This window comes from Trachypithecus francoisi, unplaced genomic scaffold (genome assembly GCF_009764315.1).
Source record: "Trachypithecus francoisi isolate TF-2019V2 unplaced genomic scaffold, Tfra_2.0 Lachesis_group9, whole genome shotgun sequence".
NCBI lineage: Eukaryota > Metazoa > Chordata > Mammalia > Primates > Cercopithecidae > Trachypithecus > Trachypithecus francoisi.
In genome coordinates, this window is record NW_022681474.1 from 33,518,549 (window position 1) to 33,539,809 (window position 21,261).

At 48.2% G+C, this 21,261-nt stretch overlaps 1 protein-coding gene across 5 annotated transcripts in view; it reads left to right on the top strand.

The window, feature by feature from the left end:
- Positions 1-21,261, top strand: part of HK1 (hexokinase 1) — a 137,237-nt gene that overhangs the window by 94,129 nt on the left and 21,847 nt on the right. For all 5 annotated transcript variants that reach the window (XM_033209688.1, XM_033209687.1, XM_033209689.1 and 2 more), the window contains 6 exons: positions 2,341-2,460; positions 6,747-6,842; positions 7,454-7,553; positions 7,661-7,844; positions 15,836-15,991; positions 18,526-18,759. In XM_033209688.1, the coding sequence (XP_033065579.1) occupies positions 2,341-2,460; positions 6,747-6,842; positions 7,454-7,553; positions 7,661-7,844; positions 15,836-15,991; positions 18,526-18,759 (890 nt within the window). The remainder of the gene's footprint in view (positions 1-2,340; positions 2,461-6,746; positions 6,843-7,453; positions 7,554-7,660; positions 7,845-15,835; positions 15,992-18,525; positions 18,760-21,261) is intronic.

The following is a 21,261-nucleotide window of genomic DNA, read 5'->3' on the forward strand; positions in this document are numbered from 1 at the left end:
GATAGTCTCGATCTCCTAACCTCGTGATCCACCCGTCTCGGCCTCCCAAAGTGCTGGGATTAATTACAGGCTTGAGCCACCGCGCCCGGCCGTCTGTGTATTTTTCAAATAAAGAGTATGTTGTCAGGAAAGAAGAGAAAATAATGTTTTTTTAAGACACTAAAGCTTTGAGTTCAGAGCGGTTAGGTAACTTTTTTTCCTAGTTGATTGCAGACATAGCTTAGCCTAGGGTGGGTCACTTCCTGCCTCTTTGGGCAGGCTTGTCACCCTGGATCACCAGCATTCCAGAAAGAGCCTTTCTTTCTCAATGGAGCACTCTGGGCAGTTGTGTTTGGCATGGATCCAGGAACTGGTGACAGGTCCCATTCAGGGGAATCCATTTCTGCAGGCTGAGTTCTCCCAGGTGCCTCCCTGCTTCTTCCAGAGGCAGCCTTCCCTCCACCCGGCCTTCTCACCTGAGTCTGCAGGAGAGTCTGGAGCCTCCGAATGCAGATGGTGTGGGGTGTGAGGACTAACTTAGTAATGAGTTTATATCAGTCTGCAATGTAGGTCGCAGGAAGCTTAGCCGGCTTCTCTGGGGAGGGTCATGTGTCAACTCAGCCTAAGATGCCAGCTGCTCTGAAGCCTGAGTAGTAGTGACTCAGGGGTAGAAGGTCCTACATTAAAATTGACCAGGTTTTCTTTTACTCTGGCAACAAAGTCCAACTTTAGAGCTGGCTTGTGGGGGAATCTGCCATGTGTAAGGGAGGTCTAGTGTCATGAGAGTCATGCGAAAGAGACAAGGGGTTAGCTAGACTGTGGCATGGCTGCCAAAAGTGTGTGTGTGTGTGTGTGTGTGTGCGTGTGTATAGATATATGTATATATACATATATATATATATGCTCAGGTTGGATTACTAGAGGCAGAGAGATAAAGAAGGGAGGTTCTTAGTTCTACTAACCACTCCTCTGGTTAGAACACACATAGAACATTATCTTCTGTTCTGGTTATATTTTGAGACAGGATCTCACTCTGCTGCCGAGGCTGGAGTGCAGTGGTGTGATCATGGCTCACTGCAGCCTTGACCTCCTGGGCTCAGGGGATCCTCTCACCTCAGCCTCCCAAGTAGTTAGGACTACAGACAAGTGCCACCATGCCTGGCTAATTTTTAAGTTTTTTGTAGAGAGGAGGTCTCACTCTGTTGCCCAGGCTGGTGTCAAACTCCTGGGCTCAAGTGATCTTCCTGCCTTGGCCTCCCGAAGTGTTGGGATTACAGACATGAGCCACCATGCCTGGCCCTGGTTATATTTTAGAGATCCAAAAAGATTACCTTTGAGGTGGTGAGCCTCTACTCATGGGCAGTATTCATGTAGAAGCTAAGAAACCAGTGTTCCAGGCTCTTTCTAGCTGATAGTCCTAAGATATGTATGCACCTAATAAGCCATAGATAATGTTATAGTGCAGGCAAGCTTAGGTTACAATGCAGTAGGTAAGTTGTAATATATTCATACCAAGGAATACTGTGTGGTAACGAGAATGAACAGTTGGCAAAGACACTCAACTCCGTGGATGACTGTCATCCACATAGTGTCGAGTGAAAGAACACAGATGTCAAAGAGCACACACAGTCTCATTTCCCTTTAGACACACCAGACAAACAGGCAGATGTAATTGAGGGTGACAGCTGGTAGTTGCCCTTGGACTGGGTGGTAGCAGTAGTGACTGCAGGGGCAGAAGGGGGCGTCTTACAGGTGTTTCTCCATCTTGTGTTTCTCCATCTGGGTGCTGGTTACATGGATGGCTACAGCGAACTCCGCACTTAGGATGTGTGTACTTTTTGGGGTATGCATAAGACACTTCGGTAAAAAGTAACATTATGATAGTCTGGATTGTTAAGTCACTCCAGTGGGCTGGAGGCTGTGGAATTGCCCTCGGAGTTTCTGAAATTTTCAGAGAGCATGGCTGCGGGTGGGGCGGGAAGGCCACTCCACCTGGGTAACTGATGGAGACCCATGACCTGTGCGTTATGAAGGCGTAGCTGGTTTTCTGTTATTTTTCCATTTTTCTCAGTGCCCAGATGTTGCATATTAGTGACCACTGAAAGGCCAGTTCTGTTTGAAGGCTTTGAATTGTTTCCTAAGAGCTGTACTTGCCCACAAGGCAGCTTTTGAAAAGTAACTCTTCTCTGCATTCACACACAGCATGGCTTTTCAGACACGGCCACCAGGTCCCATGAGTACAAGCACTTTGGGTAGATGTATTCCTTTCTGTGTGTGTGTGGGAGGGAATGGTTTATATTTTTCTGTGAAATGCTAAGCCTGCTTTGGGGCCCCCTGACTGCTCTCTCATGTTTCCTTCAGCTTTTTGATCATGTTGCTGAGTGCCTGGGAGATTTCATGGAGAAAAGGAAGATCAAGGACAAGAAGTTGCCTGTGGGATTCACATTTTCTTTTCCTTGCCAACAATCCAAAATAGATGAGGTAAGGATGTTCTGGGATTATTGGGCTCTGCAGATGCCCTGGGTTGAAAAGCTAACAAGCCCTTTTCTCCACAACTTTTCTCTGTTGCTGGCGGAATGGTTTGCATGTCCGGTATTTTTAAAGAAACATTTGCAGAAGTTAGTGTGGTATCATGATATAGTGTTTACTTTTTTGCTTACTTTAGTTATTTATGTATTTTTGGAGACAAATCATGGTATTTTTGGCCACCAGGTAGACAGAAGCATTTATTAATCTTAAGCAAGCAAAGGAAAATAAAGTAGGTTTAATGGTGGTGGAGAGAGGCAGGAAAGCTCTTTGCCAGAATTGCATGGCGTGATGTTTACCTGGAAACTGCCCTGGTTACTGCAAATATGCTCAGAGCCCTGTCCCTCAGGTGCCAGGGCTGCCTCTCCATAGTGGAAGTGGTCGGTGGCTCCAGCCCCAGAGATGACCTTGGTGACCTCTGAGGTGACTTGTTGTACCCACCTTCCTGTTTGTCATCTATTTGTTTTTTCATTCATTCATTCATTCATTCATTCAGCAAGGATGGACCCTGACCTACCATATGATAACACTGAACCTCAGCACTGCAGGAATACAAAATAAATACATGCAGCCTTGTTCTTTTTTTACATGGATAGAAACACACACATACCACAAACACAAACCACCCATGAATAAACTTCTAATAATACGAATTCTGGGGTTGAGTGCAGTGGTTCATGCCTGTAATCCCAGCACTTTGGGAGGCTGAAGCAGAAGGATCACTTAAGCCCAGGAGTTCAAGACCAACCTGGGCAATCTGTACAGAAAGTTAGCTGTGTGTGTTGGCATGTGCCTGTAGTCCCAGTGATGTGGGAGAAGCTTGGGAGATTGAGGCTGCTGTGAGCCATGATTGTGCCACTGCACTCCAGCCTGGGGGACAGAGTGAGACCTTGTCTTTTTTTTTTTGAGACAGAGTCTCCCTGTCTTGCCCAGGCTGGAGTGCAATGGCACGATCTCGGCTCACTGCAACCTCCACCTCCCAGGTTCAAGTGATTCTACTGCCTCAGCCTCCTGAGTAGCTGTGATTACAGGCGTGCACCACCACGCCTGGCTAATTTTGGTATTTTTATTTATTTATTTATTTATTTATTTTTTTGAGACGGAGTCTTGCTCTGCCACCCAGGCTGGAGTGCAGTGGCCGGCTCTCAGCTCACTGCAAGCTCCGCCTCCCGGGTTCACGCCATTCTCCTGCCTCAGCCTCCCGAGTAGCTGGGACTACAGGCGCCCGCCTCGTCGCCCGGCTAGTTTTTTTTTTTGTATTTTTTAGTAGAGACGGGGTTTCACCGTATTAGCCAGGATGGTCTCGATCTCCTGACCTCGTGATCCGCCCGTCTCGGCCTCCCAAAGTGCTGGGATTACAGGCTTGAGCCACCGCGCCCGGCCTTTTAATTTTGGTATTTTTAATAGAGATGGGGGGTTTCACCATGTTGGTCAGGCTGGTCTCGAACTCCTGACCTTGTGATCCTCCCGCCTCAGCCTCCCAAAGTTCTGGGATTACAGACGTGAACCACTGCGCCCGGCCTGAGACCTTGTCTTAAAAACAAGAAAAAAAAAAGAATTCTGATATTTAACTCTTCAGGGCCCCTCTTGTTGCCCAGACTGGGGCGCAGTCTCGGTTCACGGCAACCTCCGCCTCCTGGGTTCAAGCGATTCTCCTGCCTTAGCCCCATAGTAGCTGGGATTACAGGCAACCACCACCATGTCTGGCTAATTTTTGTATTTTTGGTAGATACGGGGTTTTGCCATCTTGGCCAGGCTGGGCTCAAACTCCTGACCTTAGGTGATCCACCCACCTCGGCCCCTCAAAGTGCTGGGATTACAGGCGTGAGCCGCTGCGCCCGGCCAGGCTCTGTTTTAATACTTCACCGGTAGTGCACATAATCTTCAAGCATCTCTATGAGTTAAGTGCTTATGATTCCCGCTTTACAGATGAGGAAACTGAGTCTCAGAGGGGCTAAGAACCTGTCCAAGGTCACCTAGCCAGGAAGATTCTGTGCTCGTAACTGGTCTGCTTTGCTGCAAGATAGTAGCATTTGGGCTCAGGGCACCTTCCACACTTGCAGGGAGCACTCCTGGGTCCCTTTATGCCTTTAGGGTAAGCGCGCTTTCCTGGGCACTGCTTCCTGTGGCTGGAACCCTTACATCTGTATAATTTGTGGAGTCAGCAGGAAGGGGCTTGAGAGCCCAGCAGACCAAGATGAGCACAGAGGTCTCCCCAGGGTCAGAGGGCTTATTAATGGCAGGTCTTGGACCAGGGTCCCAGGCCCCACCTCCTATCCAGTGCTCCACCCACCTCCAACATGTCTAAATGCCTCCGAGATGTTCTGTCTGACCTGTTATGCTTTCAGGAAGCTGTGGCCATATGTAGACTCTTACGCTGGTTCTGGTATCTGAGAACACCCCTCCAAGGAGTTCAGATCAGTTTGGCCTCCACCGTGTCCTTCCAAACCCTTTGGCAAGGCCTGTTGTCAGTACAAGCTTCCCTTGGCTTTTGAGAACTGAGACATGAGTCACTCCCCCTTCCCCTGTGAGAGGTGGGCCTGGGATGAAGAGACTTTGGTGGACTGTGTTTCACCGTTGTTCACGTGTGCTCTCTGCAGCTATTAACTGAGTGCCATCCCTGTGCTGGGCATGAGCTAGGCCCTGGGAGAGAATGGCCAGCGTATATTTATTTTGTATTCCTGCAGTGCTGAGGTTAAATGTTACCGTACAGTAGGTCTTATAACAGCAGGTGTAGCCTGTTCCCCATGAAGGCACAGCCTTCCAGGGACAGAAGTGTTGCAGGAGGTGGGAGGGAATGACCTCATGGGCACGAGAGCCTGCAGGGTGGAGCAGACATGCCCGGGAGGGGGCGTTGTGAACAGAGAAGGAGCCAAAGGTTGGGGGCATCCCACCTGCCAGCCTTCACCCCCTCCAGAAAATGCTTTTTAGGCTGGGCCAGGGTACTTGCGGTGGTGCCAGTGGAGCACAGACCCTCAATTTCCCATCCAGAGGACTGTGCATATTACCCCTTAGGGCTGGCTGAGACCTTCAAGATTGTTCACTTCTAGATCAGCTTCCTGATTCTAGAGGAGCAGAGTGAACCTCAGAAGAGTGAAGGAAACTGCGCAGCAGGAAATGGGCAGAGAGTATGAAATAGGACCAGGTCTCCAGATTGCCCGCCCCACTTTTGTCCCATAACTCCTGGTTCTCTGAGGCTTTGGAGGAAGAGGGCTGGTTGAGAGCAGGCAGACAGTGTCCAGGGCTTTTGCAGTTCCTGACTTAGTTGCTACTGAGCAAAGAGCAACTAGTTCTCATCAAGGGCTGCCCTCCCCGGTGCATGCTCCAGTCTGTGTGGCTCCCACCATGAGCTGAGGCAGGGCCCATGTGCTCAGAATCCTATCCCTGAGCTGCCTCTGCAGGCCTGCAGGGCCTGGACCGCGGATCTTCCAAGCCTGCTGCATTTATAGTCACTTGTCCTATTCAGAGTAAAACAGCAAGTATAACAATTATTTTTCTGTTCTCATATCTTTTTAGTTTTTTTTTTTAAGAAACCAAAAGCAATATGTAAAACTATCAAAGTAAGATAAAATTATGGAATGTTTACCATTGGATGTCTATCCTTGATGTTTCGCCGCTAATATGCAAAGTGAAATAGGATCATACTGTGTAAATAGGGGAGTCACCACTTACAAATGGAGGTTAAGTCCCAAAGCTGGTGAAGAGGCACAAATCTTGTATAGTCCACATCATTCCCTAAGTGTATGGGACCTGGCTCTTAAAAGCTCATCAGCCAAGACTCATCTTAGCATTTTGTTTCTCTTTCCAGTTTGGCTCTGGCTTTCTTTTCCCAGGGCTGTGGAAGCCAGGGTCTGGTTGGGAAGTGGGGAAGGGGGCCAGGGATTTCTCTTGCTCCCTTTTAAAATAGATCTGGCTGCGCAGTTGGCATCCAGTTAGATTGGCAAGCCATGTGGCATTACTGTCCCCACATCCACTTGCTTTCTTCTGGAGTGAGCTGGATATTGTGAGCAGTTTTCTCCCCACTCTATCTTCGCCCCCAGGGAAGCCCATTGTGTGGATGATCCAGAGATAGAAAGGAGTCTGGGCTCCTCTGGGCCCCTCCCCCAGCCCAGCGTGATCTGGGAGGAGCCACTTGGCCCCTATGGGCCTCTGCTTCATCCCTGACCTGGAGCAATGCCCAGGGCCTTGGGGTGCTGGAGGTCTCCCAGCACTTATCCAGCCCCATCCGTTCTTCTTTGCAGGCCATCCTGATCACCTGGACAAAGCGATTTAAAGCAAGTGGAGTGGAAGGAGCGGATGTGGTCAAACTGCTTAACAAAGCCATCAAAAAGCGAGGGGTAATTTCTCCTGGGCCCTCTGCCTCAGCCATGCAGGAGTGTGGGAAGCAGGGCTGCATTCTAAAACAGACCAGTGCCCTTCCTGGGGGGCAGTAGCGTCAAAGCCTGAAGACCCAGGCAGGGGAGAGTTGAGGATCCCCAGTGTGGAATGGTGGGGGTGGGGATGGGGATGGTGCAAAGCGCAGCTCTTGGAGGTGCTGCCTGAAGGACCCAGGCCTGGAACAGGGGGTTGCCTCCTGACAGGAGTGCTGGGCTATTCAGGGAGTGGGTGTCACAGATGCAGCCTGCTGTACTCAGAACAAGGGCAGAGGAGCCTGCCTTATCCGGGACATGGACCTCCTGCGGAGGTTTGCAGAGGAATGTAGCTCCAAGGGTAAAATCCTCACTACCCAAAGACTCTTAAGCCAGGTAATTAAGGGAACTATAAGGTTTTCATAACTTAATCACCATGCTGTGATCTAGTTAATTTGAGTATCAGCTGTAATGAAACCAGCACTACTCACAAAAGCAGGGGTTCTGAAAATGGGAGCACTCCTGCCAAGCACTGCTAAGGTGTGTGATCTCTGCTTCCATGTGTGAGTGGACAATGATGCCCCATTATCTGTCCCCAGGACTATGATGCCAACATCGTAGCTGTGGTGAATGACACAGTGGGCACCATGATGACCTGTGGCTATGACGACCAGCAGTGTGAAGTCGGCCTGATCATTGGTAACGTATCTATCCCCTTTGCCCTTCCATTTGTTCGGCCCATCTTTCCAGGTGGCTCTGCAACCTCCTCGTTGTGTGGTCATAGCTTCTGATCTTGTCCTGCCCAGGTACTGGCACCAATGCTTGCTACATGGAGGAACTGAGGCACATTGATCTGGTGGAAGGAGACGAGGGGAGGATGTGTATCAACACGGAATGGGGAGCCTTTGGAGACGATGGATCATTAGAAGACATCCGGACAGAGTTTGACCGGGAGATAGACCGGGGATCCCTCAACCCTGGAAAACAGCTGTGAGTCCTTGACTTTTGCTTCTAACCACATATGTGACTTAGGGGACATTTAATGAAAGATTTGGGATGGGAGATGAAAAGGGCATAAAGCCAAGTGATCACAAACAGAAAAGCCTGTCACATTTTTTTTTTTTTTTTTGAGGCGGAGTCTTGCTCTGTCACCCAGGCTGGAGTGCAGTGCTGCGATCTCAGCTCACTGCAACCTCCACCTCCCGGGTTCAAGTGATTCTCCTGCCTTAGCCTATAAGTAGCTGGGATTATAGGCATGCACCACCACGCCTAGGTAATATTTTGTATTTTTAGTAGAGACGAGTTTCACCATGTTGGCCAGGCTGGCCTCAAACTCCTGACATCAAGTGATCCGCCTGCCTCAACCTCCCAAAGTGCTGAGATTACAGGCATGAGCCACCGTGCCCGGCCTAAAGCCCATCGAATTTGCATTATTTATTGCTCCTTGTTTGGTGAGATGCACAGCTGTAGAGTCTGTAACTGAAAAGCACTTTTAAAATAATCTTTTCTTTGTTTAATTACACTATGATTGTGTCCTTGTAAAACATCATGACAATGAAAAGCATGGAAGCATTGATGCATCTTGTTGTGGAGCTCACAATGAACCTATTCAATGGGGAATGGGGCCAGAGTTGAGCAGGTACTGGTGGTCAGGGGAGGAGATCAAGAGGTGAATGGCAGCCCAGGAGCTCAGTAGCCCCTGAAAAAAAAAAGTTCTTAAATTATTCCCTGCTGCACAAAAATTAATAATTATGAATGGTTCAAAAATGCTCCCCCAACAAAGCACAGAAACGTGTAAATGTAAGGCTTAAAAAATTTCTCTCTGTAGTCACGAGTGTTGCTGTTCATGGTAAGAGAGGCCACATGGTGTGTGGGGCATTTAAGGGAGATGAGTGTCTGTTCATTCATCACATATTTATTGAGCACTTACTATGTGCTGAGCTCTGTGCTAGGCTCTGAGAATCCAAAACAGCACCTTCCCTCCCAAGATTTACAATCTAGCTGGGGAGGTAGGCCAGACATGCAAATATCTGTTGTGCAGAGGAGTCGGGGTAAGAAGAATATAAGTCATATAGACGTTAGGGAGAATGGAGAAGCAACCTTTTTCACTGTCAAGCATGAGTAGACACATCAGAGTTGATAAAGAACATCAGACTTACAGGCAGGTTGTTTTTGGCTGTGGAAAGCTCCTGGCTACAGAGGTGAGAGTGATATTATTCAGGTTAGAGCGGGTATTGCTTTCTCTGAGCCACTTATTTGCTGAAGTGCCTGCTCACATTTCTCTGTGATGCTGCCATGCTACTAGCTCTCTCTAATCTACCCAGCCTCCTAGCAGCTTTATCCCAGAGTTAGATGCTGTCAGCCTACAGGGAGATGTTCACTGACTCTGTAGACCTAGTAGCCCTTATTCTGATACTAGAAGGAAACAGGAGTTTACTAGCCATGTTGAAATGCATCACCCAAAAGATCTCAATACTGCAAGCTGGACAGTTGGCCTTTCCACCTGAATTAATGGATTTTTATCAATGGCAAGCTCCCCACCACTGGAGGTGGCAGCGGTGAATAAACTAGGTTTCTCAGTGAGGGAATTCCCAAGTTCTTACACCCAGAGTTGAGCATCTCCGTTGCAGGCTGAGACTGTGGCACCAGCTTGGTGACAAGGGACCCCAGTTCCAAAGCTCTGACAAAGGTTTTTAACCACACACCCCACCCCCACCCTGCCCAGTCCATTGACCTGACCCCACTGCCATCAAGTTATTACTGTGCCTATTTGTATGTTTCACTGAAAAGCCTTGAATATGCTTGATGGCAGTGCTGCCTCAGGCACCTCTGGGGGTATTCTGTGACACATGGCATGTATACCCTATTGCATCTCTAAAGTTCTCAATCTCCACATTCCCAAGCGCATGTGAACCCAAAGGGTTTCAGATAAGAGGTTATGTACTTGTAGTTACTATCAGTCACTTAATGAGAAGTATCTTTTCTTAGAAGTGCAGGTGGGGCATGTCACTTGTGGTAACTGAACAGGTAATGCCCAGGCCCTTATCCTTGGCCTGAGTTTGGGAACCCTGCATGGCTTGGGTGTAAACTTGGATCTCTCTGCTGTTCATTGATGTATTTCTGAATTTTTCAAAAAGATGAACTGTATCCTGAGGCTAAACTATAAACTGTGTTTATGGTTGGCTTGCAATAAATATTTTTGGGATGGATGGATGGATGGATGGATGGGTGGTTGATGATGGATGAGAGATGAGTGGGTGGCTAAATGGGGGTACAGATGAGAAAGTGAAAGGTTGGGGCAGAGTCTCTTTTCTAGAATATGTTTCTCAGTTGTATCAGTCCGTTTTCACACTGCCTATAAAGACATACCCGTGACTGGGCAATTTACAAAAGAAAGAGGTTCAGTGAACTTACAATTCCACGTAGCTGGGGAAGCCTCACAATTGTGGTGCCAGTCATGTCTTACATGGATGACAACAGGCATAGAGAACTTGTGCAGGGGAACTCCTCTTTATAAAACCATCTGATCTCGTGAGACTTATTCACTATCACGAGAAGAGCACAGGAAAGACTTGCATCCATGTTCAGTTATCTGCCACCGGGTCCCTCCCACTACAACATGGCAATTCAAGGTGCGATTTGGGTGGGGACACAGCCAAACCATGTCACCAATTTACTGCGTACTGTAGGTCAGGTCTCATTGAGAACAATTCCAAGGAAATGACAAATTCCCAAGTTGTGTCACATATTCCTGGAAATAGGCTGTAAGTTAAAGAGTTTTTTGCCTGAGCAAATTTTTGCTGTGCCCCCAGGCTTCTATCTGAATCTTTGGATCTTCCCTATGTCTTTTTTACATAGAATGCCTAGTTCTTGAAAGTCATTTTATCCTCTTTGTGGCAGGGAAAGATGTTTCCTCCATTTGACTGATGGGAAAATTACAGCCCTAGAATAGGACAGAGGTGGCCCAAGACTCGTTGTTCGGGTGTGGTCTGGTATAGGTTTGGGGATTTTTGCCCTGTTTGAAAGTTTGAGGTTTTCAGAGTGAGCTTCCAGAATCTCTTCTCATTGGTAATAAGAGGTTTGTTATAAAGAGGCATTTTTTTTTATCATTTATGGAGAAAAACCATCAGGGAGGATTTAGGGAAGTGATTTTTCTTTTTTTTTTCTTTTTTTTTTTTTTTGAGGCGGAGTCTCGCTCTGTCGCCCGGACTGGAGTGCAGTGGCCAGATCTCAGCTCACTGCAAGCTCCGCCTCCCGGGTTTACGCCATTCTCCTGCCTCAGCCTCCCAAGTAGCTGGGACTACAGGCGCCCGCCACCTCGCCCGGCTAGTTTTTGTATTTTTAGTAGAGACGGGGTTTCACCGTGTTAGCCAGGATGGTCTCGATCTCCTGACCTCGTGATCCGCCCGTCTTGGCCTCCCAAAGTGCTGGGATTACAGGCTTGAGCCACCGTGCCCGGCCCCGGGGAAGTGATTTTTCATCTCTGAGTACACATTAGAGTTACATAGGGGCCTTTAAAAAAAAATACTGATGTCCAGGCATCCTCTTACCAGTGACTCAGTCAGCCTGGGTTGCCCAGTCCTCAGTATTGTAAAAAGCTCCCTGGTCGATTCCAATTTTTAACCAGGGTTTTTTTTTTTTTTGAGACAGATTCTTGCTCTGTCACCCAGACTGGAGTGCTATGATGCAATCTCAGCTCACTGCAATCTTTGCCTCTCGGGTTCTAAGTGATTCTCCTGCCTCAGCCTACCGAGTAGCTGGGATTACAGGCGTGAGCCACCACATCCAGCTAATTTTGTATTTTTAATAGAGATGGGGTTTCACCATGTTAGCCAGACTGGTCTTGAACTCCTGACTTCAGGTGATCCACCCGCCTCGGCCTCCCAAAGTTCTGGGATTACAGACGTGAGCCACCACGCCCGGCCATTAACGAGGTTTTAAAACCTCAGTGTGTTAGATTTATGCGAAGGCTCCCAGTGCCCAAGTGGGCTCTAGTCTACCAATAGCTGCTCATTCCATTTGCTTTGATTGAAGTTAGCATTTAACTGAGTACCTACCGTATACAGTGGACAGGGAGGACATTGTCATCATAGCTTTGTGGCTCCCGCCTTCATTGGTGATTACTGCATTTGGGAGGCAGCAGAGGAACCTGCTTTGAGTATTCAGGCCCCACCTTGCCCCAGAGTCAGAAGGTCTGTTTCTAAAAGGGATCAATCTTTTGGCTTCCTTTGTCTCGTTTTTATATTCTAGGCGTTTGATAGCCTTGCCACATGCTTGTCTTATACTGTGGAGTTAGCCCCACCTTTTACTTCATTTTTAATTCTCCTTCCCCTTTTGTTTCCTTGTGCTTTTTTTTTTTTTTTTTTTTTTTTTTGAGGGTATCACTCTGTTGCCCAGGCTGGAGTGCAGTGGTGTGATCTTGGCTCACTGTAGCCTTGAACTCCCAAGCTTAGGTGATCCTCCTGCCTCAGCCTCCTGAGTAGCTGGGACCACAGGCAGCAGTACCATGCCCGGCTAATTTAACATTTTTTTTTCTTTTTCTTTTTTTGAGATGGAGTCTCTCTCTCGGCCAGGCTGGAGTGCAGTGGCCCGATCTCAGTTCACTATAAGCTCTGCCTCCCGGGTTAACACCATTCTCCTGCCTCAGCCTCCTGAGTAGCTGGGACTACAGGCACCCGCCACCTTGCCCTGCTAGTTTTTTGTATTTTTTAGTAGAGACGGGAGTTTCACCGTGTTAGCCAGGATGGTCTCGATCTCCTGACCTCGTGATCTGCCCGTCTCGGCTTCCCAAAGTGCTGGGATTACAGGCTTGAGCCACCGCACCCGGCTTAATTTTAAAATTTTTTGTAGAGACTGAGTCTCCCTATGTTGCCCAGCTGGTCTCGAACTTCTGGGCTCAGGCAATCCTCCTGCCTCAGCCTCCCAAAGTGCTGGCATTACAGGTGTGAGCTACTGCTCCTGGCCTGCTTGGACTTCTTGCTCTTCTGCTCTTGCTCTGTGTTGTGTCTGGAATCTCTGGGATCTTGAATCCTTTTTCCCTGTGATTCCTTACCACATCCTTCAAACTGCAGAGCACCCACCCCACACAGCAACACAGCAACAGCAGTGACTGCAATAGCAAACACTGGTGGTCGGTGGTTGGGAGAGCTCTTTGGCCTGGATGGTGGTTGAGTAACTGTGCGCCTTCAAGTCAGCATCCAGATGCCTCTTCTTTTTGTGGTTCTGCTGCTCCATGGAATCTCTCGGCAGCTCCAGTCCTGGTTTGCTTGGCCATGGGCCTCTGTCTCTTTTCTTTCCTTGGGCTTCTAGTTGAAGCAGACCCAGGGTGCTGAGGGCTCCTCATTGGTGTGCAGGTCCTTGCCCATGACTCCTCGTGGTTGATGATGCTTCCCTCCCCATCTCAGCCCTGCCTGGGCCTGCCGGCAGGCAGAGTGGTTGGAACCCTGCCGCGCTGCCTCTCACTGCCTATCTGTGGTCGTAGGTGTCTGACTGCCGAGACATCTGGGCATTACCTGTTCAGTTATCACAGGTGGCATGCCCTGAGAGGCAGATCATGACTTGCTGGATTTCATTAATTTCACTTGAGCAGATGGGAAGCAGGCTGTTGGAACAGGAGCCGGTCTCCATGAGCCTTGGTTTGAACAGAGAGAAGCTCATGAGAGGTGCCGTTTGCTTGTTCTGCTGCTCTAATAGGGCCTTCAGGGACTGGGAAAGGACAGACCGTGGCCATGGGCCTCTATCTGGAAAAGGGGGTATCACTATCCATGTATGTAATAGGCCATGTAGAAAAGGGAGCAGATTGTTCTGGGCGTCTTTGGAAGGCAGAGTGAAAAGCAGCAGGTAGAGGGTGCCCGGAGGCTGATGTTAGCCCATCCTAAGGGGAATGCCCTTTCTCTCGTCACACTGCCAAACAGGGAAGGCTGCCTAGGGAGGAGAACAGGCAGACAGGCTGGGGTAGGGGTGGTCCTAGGTGGCTGCTAGCATGATAGTGACAGCTAACATTGAATGACACTGTCCATGAGACAGGCAGAAATGCACAGTGGTTAGGAGTACAACCTCTGGTGTTAGATCTAACTGGATTCAAAATGTGGATTTGCCACTTGTTAGCCCTGTCCATGGGTAAGTTATATAACCTTTCTGTGCCTCTGTTTCCTCATCTGTGAAAGGGGAATAATTCTTATGTCTCCCTCCTAGGGTTGTAACGAACATGAAATAAGTTAATACAGGTAAAGTGCTGGGAAAAGTGTCAGACACATGGGAAGGGCCACAGGCACTCATTATTTAGCCAGATATTGTCAGATAGTGACCTACATTAACCCATATCCTGCATATCCTCCATATAACCTTACAGGAAGGCAGTCAGTATCTCCATTGCACAGGTAGGGAGGCCAAGGTGAGTAGCTCAGTAGTGGCTCTGCCAGGGCTCCACCAGCGCTGTTCCACCCCTGTTCAGGGCTACACAGAGGCTGTTCCCACAGGAGCCTGGGGCAGCACCAGACTCAGAAGGGCACTCTCCTGCCAGGGATCCTCTGCCTGGCCGCAGCCAGGTGGTCCTGTCTGGTTCTGTCAGGAGCAGGAACAATGAGGACTGTGTTTTTAAGGAGGCTCTGTGCCCTGTGCTGATGGTTGAGGGCCGGGTGCTCAGGTCTCGGCAGCATCCTTGGCTCCTGGGTGGCTCTGGTTGGAACAGATTGTTTTGCTGTGTCACAGCCAGCTGTGGGTGTGCCAGCTGGGCTCCCATAGAGGAGCGGCAGGCTGCTCTGATGTGCGCCCACCTCTTCAATCTGCCCTGCTCAGGGGTTCCTTCTGGCCCCTGGCCAGCCAGGATGCGGGGGCTGAATCTGGTTCACGTATGGCATCGAGCCCTGGTTCTTGCCAGCTCTCGGCTGGGCCTTCAGCAATGCGTGTTGGCTTCTGTCTCTACACCTGGCTGCCTCTCCCCTGCAGCATTGGGCTCATTCTGTGATTGGCTGGTGCTTGAACGGGGCTGGAGCAGTGGGGTGAGCCGATTGGCTGTCAGTACTCAGAGACCAGCCCTGGAGTTTAGGGTAACATCAGTGGGGGAGGAGTGAGTTCCTCAAAGCAAATTCTTGATCCTTTTGGCCAGAGAAGGAGAAAATCATGCCAGGGAGGTGCCTAACAAATGTCCTGACAGCGGCCCCAAGGGGAGTGGCTGCCTTTCCCTCAGAGAAGCTGTTTACCCTTTCTGAGCTGGGAAATGGGGACAACACTTCCTCGTCACCTCCTATCCACAGGGCTTGGGGTCTCCCATAGGAGTGGAGGTGAAAGGTCTTTGAAAAGTATAGCATACAAGCCGGGTGCTGTAGCTTGCGTCTGGGAGGGTCACTTGAGCCTGTGAGTTCGAAACCAGCCTAGGCAGCATAAGGAGACTCCCCCTCTACAAAAAATTTTAAAAATTATCTGGGCTTGGTGGTCTAGCTACTCAGGAGGCTGAGGTGGGAGGATGGCTTGAGCCTAGCAGGTTGAGGCTGCAAAGTCGAGATTGCGCCACTGCACTCTAGCCTGGGCACAGAGTGAGACCCTGTCTCAAAAAATAAATAAGTAAGTACATACATACATACATACATACATAAAGATAAAAAATAAAAAGTATAGCATACAGTTTAGGAGGAGATTATCATATTTTGCACATTTCTGTCTGAGGCCTTCTTGACATCTGCAATCTAAATCCAAACGCTCCCCGTGCCTTCAGGCAGCCTTCCCTGCCCGCTCCTGCCTATGGTGTTCTCCTAGTCACAGGCATGGGGTCGGGATGACTCCTGCCCTCTCCAGAGTCGTCTTGGCTTCCCATCCCTCTCCCTCTGCTGTTCAGTCACGCAAGAGCATGGTCTTGCCTGCCGCAAGGCTGGGGGCTGGTGAGGGATGAGTCGGGGCTTCCCATTCCTTTTGTGTCTGTCCCAGCCCTCGTGTGTGGGGCGCAGAGGAAGGCTGACAAGTGCCGGTTTGCCTTTCTCCCGCAGGTTTGAGAAGATGGTCAGTGGCATGTACTTGGGAGAGCTGGTTCGACTGATCCTGGTCAAGATGGCCAAGGAGGGCCTCTTATTTGAAGGGCGGATCACCCCAGAGCTGCTCACCAGAGGGAAGTTTAACACCAGTGATGTGTCAGCCATCGAAAAGTAGGTACCGTCCCCTCAAGGCTTTCTTGGGGTGTTGGGGCGGAGAAGAGCAGTTGGTCCCCTGTTACTTCTTGAGTCCAAGTTTGATGGCTTTTCCTTCAAGAGTGTCATGGCTTTCTGGGTCCGTGTCCCCTCAGTCTTATCTGACCCATCATGGGCCAGACTCCCTGCAGGCACTTGTCACGGTTCATTAAAGAATGACATAGTTAGCCTCAAGTGCACAGGTGATTTTCCTGTCTAGCTACAAGAGCAGCTTCCTCTCCCATCCCCATCAGCCCGTCACCCCCACCCTCCACGCACACTCAGGGTAAGATTAGCGTCCGGGAAGCAGACGATTCGAGCAAGGAGCAAGGAGCTGGTGAAGCCTGGAGCCTGGGTTTTTGGAATTGCACCTTCCACTTCCAGTCTGGAGACCTTCTCCAGACCTTCTCCAGACTGTGTTGAGGGCACTAAGGGCACCTTAGTAACCTCAAGATGTTAATTAGCTGCTTCCTGAAAAAAGACTTCCTTGACCAATAAGATTGGGAATACGGCACATTTATCTTCCATTTTACAATGTTATGGTAAAATAAATACAGACTTACAGTAAAACAGTATAAGAAGTACAAAGTATAAAAAGAATACAGATTTATGGTATCATCAACACATTAAAGAAAACCCAGTTTGCTTTGACTGACTTGTCATTTCCCAGACTTCTTTTGTGCTTGAAACCACCCCTTCCCTGCCACTCACAAATTCTTTCAGGGGAAATCTGTTGACAGCCAGAAATGTGCCCTGGCATGCAAGTTGAGAAACACTGGTTAACAGATGAAACAGGACAGTTAGAAGGAAAGACAGAGCCAGCCAGCAACTAACTGGAGCCCCTTGACATCATACAAGAAACGCGGGATTCTTTGTCTTAACTGTAACTCACAGGCCTTCACGCAGAGAGGGAAGCAGATGACCTTGATCCCGGTGCCAGTCTGATGTAGTCTGGTGCCTCCAAGTCTAAAGCACTCTTGTCTTGTTGCTGGCCTCCGTGTGCAGAAGGCTGTACTCCTGGTTAAGGAGACTCCTTGTAGCCATGTGAGGCCACCTGGATAAAGATAAGGCTGGCTTTGCTGCCATCTTTGGTGCAAGGAATGCCATTTTATCTCTGCACAAAGTGGTCATTCCCATTGCTCCCCGTGTGGTCCTAGAAATTTGGATAGAGCCAGTGCTTCACAGCTCTGGTTCCTGGGAGAAGATTTGCATCAGCTCTCTTCGAGGTTAGAGAAGGCAGCTGCTGGAATAGGAAAGGGGTTTATCTGGACCAACTCTTCTGCCATATCCATGTGCTGGAGTTTGTTTGATGATTACTCTCCTTCAGGAACAGTAGGTGCAAAGCCCCGATAATCAGGGAGCCTTGCTCCCGAGTTTCTAGCCGGCCCTTTTCATGAGTCTTCTGGTCAGTGGCTGGGAAGAAAGGGGAGCAGGAGACTCGTGGATTGTCTTGAAAGTCACTAGCCAAGTCAGGAAATGCATGCCTTCCTCTTGGCCTGTTTCTGGTATTGACCCAGCTAGCTCAAGGAAGCATGTATATTATAATAAAGGCTATCTCAAAACAAACAAACAAACAAACAAAAAACTATAAAAAACATCCTGCAAGAGCAGATGTTAGAGGCATTCTCTAAAATCAGGAGCAAGACAGTATCACCAGTTTCTATTTTGGCATTGTACTAGAGTCTTAGCCAGTGGGTTTTTTTTTTTTTTTTTTTAAAGAAAAGATGAGAGATAAAGGTATGAGAATCAAAAAAGAAGTGAAACTGCCATTATTTGCAAATGGTAAAAGTCTATATGGAATACTCCCAAAATATCTACAGACAAATGAGTAGAATGACAGAAGAGGTTAAAAAGATGTCTGGAGATAAGATACAGAAATCAGTTGTGTTTCTATCAGCAATAATAAAAATATGTACGTATTTTAAAATACTTTTTAAAGAATAATTTTAGATTTATAGGAAAGCTGCAAAGATAGAGTGTATATGTGTTTGTGTGTGTGTGTATATATACATGTATGTATACCTATATATTTTAAAGACACCATTTACAGTAATAACAAAACAATAAAGTGCTTTGGAAAGAATCCAACAAAAGATACACAAAACACATATACAGAAAATTACAATTTGGCTGAGAGACATCAAGGAAGGATGTGTAAGCATCCAGGGCAACTCACAGACCTGGCGAGTGGGAGGTTCTCCCGAGCCTCATGAGCCCTGGGTGGTGGCAGCCATTTCTCCCCTTGTTCAGAGGCCACATAGTTTTGCCTCTCCACTTCTCTTCATGGTTCTGGCTTGGCGTAATGCAGGCTGGTACAGTTTTTCCTATTACTACCTGGCATTTCTTATGGAGGAGAACCCTTCGTGGGCTTTTCTCAGGCATTTGACTGTCTTCATCCCGTACCACGCACACATGGTAAGTGGGGCTTTCCCTTTCTAGCCCCTTTGAGCCTCAGTGCTTTGCACTGCCTCATGTGGTCCTCAGTGCATCAGTATTGGCCTCTAACTTCACAGGAATAAGGAAGGCCTCCACAATGCCAAAGAAATCCTGACCCGCCTGGGAGTGGAGCCGTCCGATGATGACTGTGTCTCGGTCCAGCACGTTTGCACCATTGTCTCGTTTCGCTCAGCCAACCTGGTGGCTGCCACACTGGGCGCCATCTTGAACCGCCTGCGTGATAACAAGGGCACACCCAGGCTGCGGACCACGGTTGGTGTTGACGGATCTCTTTACAAGACGCACCCACAGTAAGTCTGCCCTTTGCTATCACTGGCACTCTGTACCCATTGTGGACCCAGAAATCAGGCTTTTGTACCCGGTGAACTTTTTTTGGCAGACAAGACAATGGTGGTCAGGGGCTGTGGCTCATGCCTGTAATCTCAGCAGTTTAAGAGGCCAAGGCAGGAGGAAGGAGTTTGAGAACAGCCTGGGCAACATAGTAAGACCTCATCTCTACAAAAAATAAAAAATAAATAAATAAATAGCATGCCTAGTTCTGGGCAGTAAGGTCAGTGTTGCCCATTTGGGAAGTATCACCCTTAGCCGATCCTTGCTGGTATTGTTTCTGCACTCCGTTGTTACCTTGCCCTGTCAAAAGTCGAGATGGAGATTTCTGTAGCTGTCCGTCCCGCTGGGTGGAATGTGTCTGTCTCTCGTCCGCATTTTGTCAGGAGGACCTTGGGTCAGAGGTGTGGTACCCACATTCTTGTTTCAGAAGCTCCTGTTAAAACCCCCCAAACCCTCAGACATTACTTTTTCAAATGGGCAGCTTGTCTGTGGTTGGCCTCTGGGAGCTGGAGCTGTAGGAGCTATAAGTTGACCCCACTGGCGAGGAGGTGCTTTGTTCCCCACGCAGCCTTCTGGTCTGTCAGTGGCCCCAGCCAGTCCTCATGCCGTCTCACCTTAGTTTCAGAAGCCACGTTGTCCTGTGAGAACGTAGCTTGTACTTTTTTAAAAGGCTAAAGGTAAATTCTAAGTCATTATCTAATAAGTTTTAATGATAGCCTGTGACATGATTGTTTTGCACAGGACCTCAGAATTGTTTCCCACTGTACATATAAATATAATGTGCATGTGAAGTACTCACGTCAGTACTGCATCTTCACACCCAGCTCTGGTGATGGCTCAAAGAATGTTGACTTAAATTGAAATAGTCCTGGCCGGGCATGGCAACTCACACCTATAATCCCAGCACTTTGGGAGGCTGAGGCAGGTGGATTGCTTGAGCCCAGGAGTTCGAGACCAGCCTGAGCAATGTGGTGAAACCCTGTCTCTACAAAAAAAAATCATACAAATTATTAGCTGGGTGTCGTGGTGTGCCTATAATCCCAGTTACTTGGAAGGCTGAAGTGGTAGGATCGCTTGAGCATGGGGGTGTGGAAGTTGCAGTGACCTGAGATTGTGCCTCTGCACTCCAGCCTGGGGGATAGAACGAGATCATGTCTCAAAAGAAAAAAAAAAAAGAGAGAAAGAGAGAGAAATAGTTTTGTGTTGCTGAGGGGATAGGGTTTGAGCCAAGTTAAAGGATGTTATTTGCCAAGGATGTAATTGTATTTTAAAAATATTTTTACAGTATTTGCAAAATTCTTGATAATGAAACTTTTATTAGCCATTTCTTTCTTTCTTTTTTCTTTGTAATTTCTTGGCTAGTTTTTTGGACAAGAAAGCCTAGGGATTTGCAGCATCACATTAGAATTTTTTTAGATTGTAGTAAAATACACATAACATGAAATATATCATCTTAACTTTTTTTTTTGGAGGCAGGGTCTTGCCCTGTTGCCCAGGCTGGAGTGGAGTGGAGTGGAGTGGAAAGGTGTGCTCTCAGCTCACTGCAACCTTAGCCTCCCAGGTTCAAGCAATTCTCCTGCCTCAGCCATGCCACTGCACCGGGCTAATTTTTTGTATGTGTTTTTTTAGTAGTGATGAAGTTTCGTCATGCTGGCCAGGCTGGTCTTGAACTCCTGAACTCAAGTGATCCTCGGCCTCCCAAAGTGCTGGCTTAGACATAAGTCACTGTGCCCGGCCCACCTTAACCATGAAGTGTACAGTTCAATGGTATTAAGTACATTCATACTCTTGTGCAGTAATCCCTATGAGCCAGAACTCTTCTCATGACAGTTTAAAAAATAGCCTTGATTAAATGTTTCTCATTTCAGAAGTAATATTTACTCAGTATAGAAACTTTAACTAGTTCAAAAAGTTATGAAGAAAATAGAAATCATCCTTAATCCCACCCCTTGGAGTTGACTGCTGTTAATATTTTGGGGGAACTGTTTTGCCAGCCTTCCCTATTGACTGCAGACCGCAGACAGAGATAGAACTGAGGAAGTTCTATCTCACTGCTGTCCCAAAGCTCTCTTCTAGACGCTAAGACACCTCTGGACTTTTATGTGGTGAAGGAAAGAGCCAAGTGAAAAAAATGAGTGATTATTTATTGAACCCTTCCTCAGCAGCAGTTACTAATCTGAGCATTTTAACGAGCTCAGTTAGTTCCCTGCACATCACTGACACCCAGATGCTGAGACCCTCCTTTACTTCAGGGTCAGCTGCTCAAGGTCACCTGAGGTGGAGTGGGTGGAGTTCGCCCTTGTTTTCCCATCTGACTTTTTTCTTTTTTTTTTTTTTGAGACAGAGTCTCGCTTTGTTGCCCAGGCTGAAGTGTAGTGGTGTGCTCTCAGCTCACTGCAACCTCCACCTCCCAGGGTCAAGCGATTCTCTTGCCTGAGACTCCTGAGTAGCTGGAATTACGG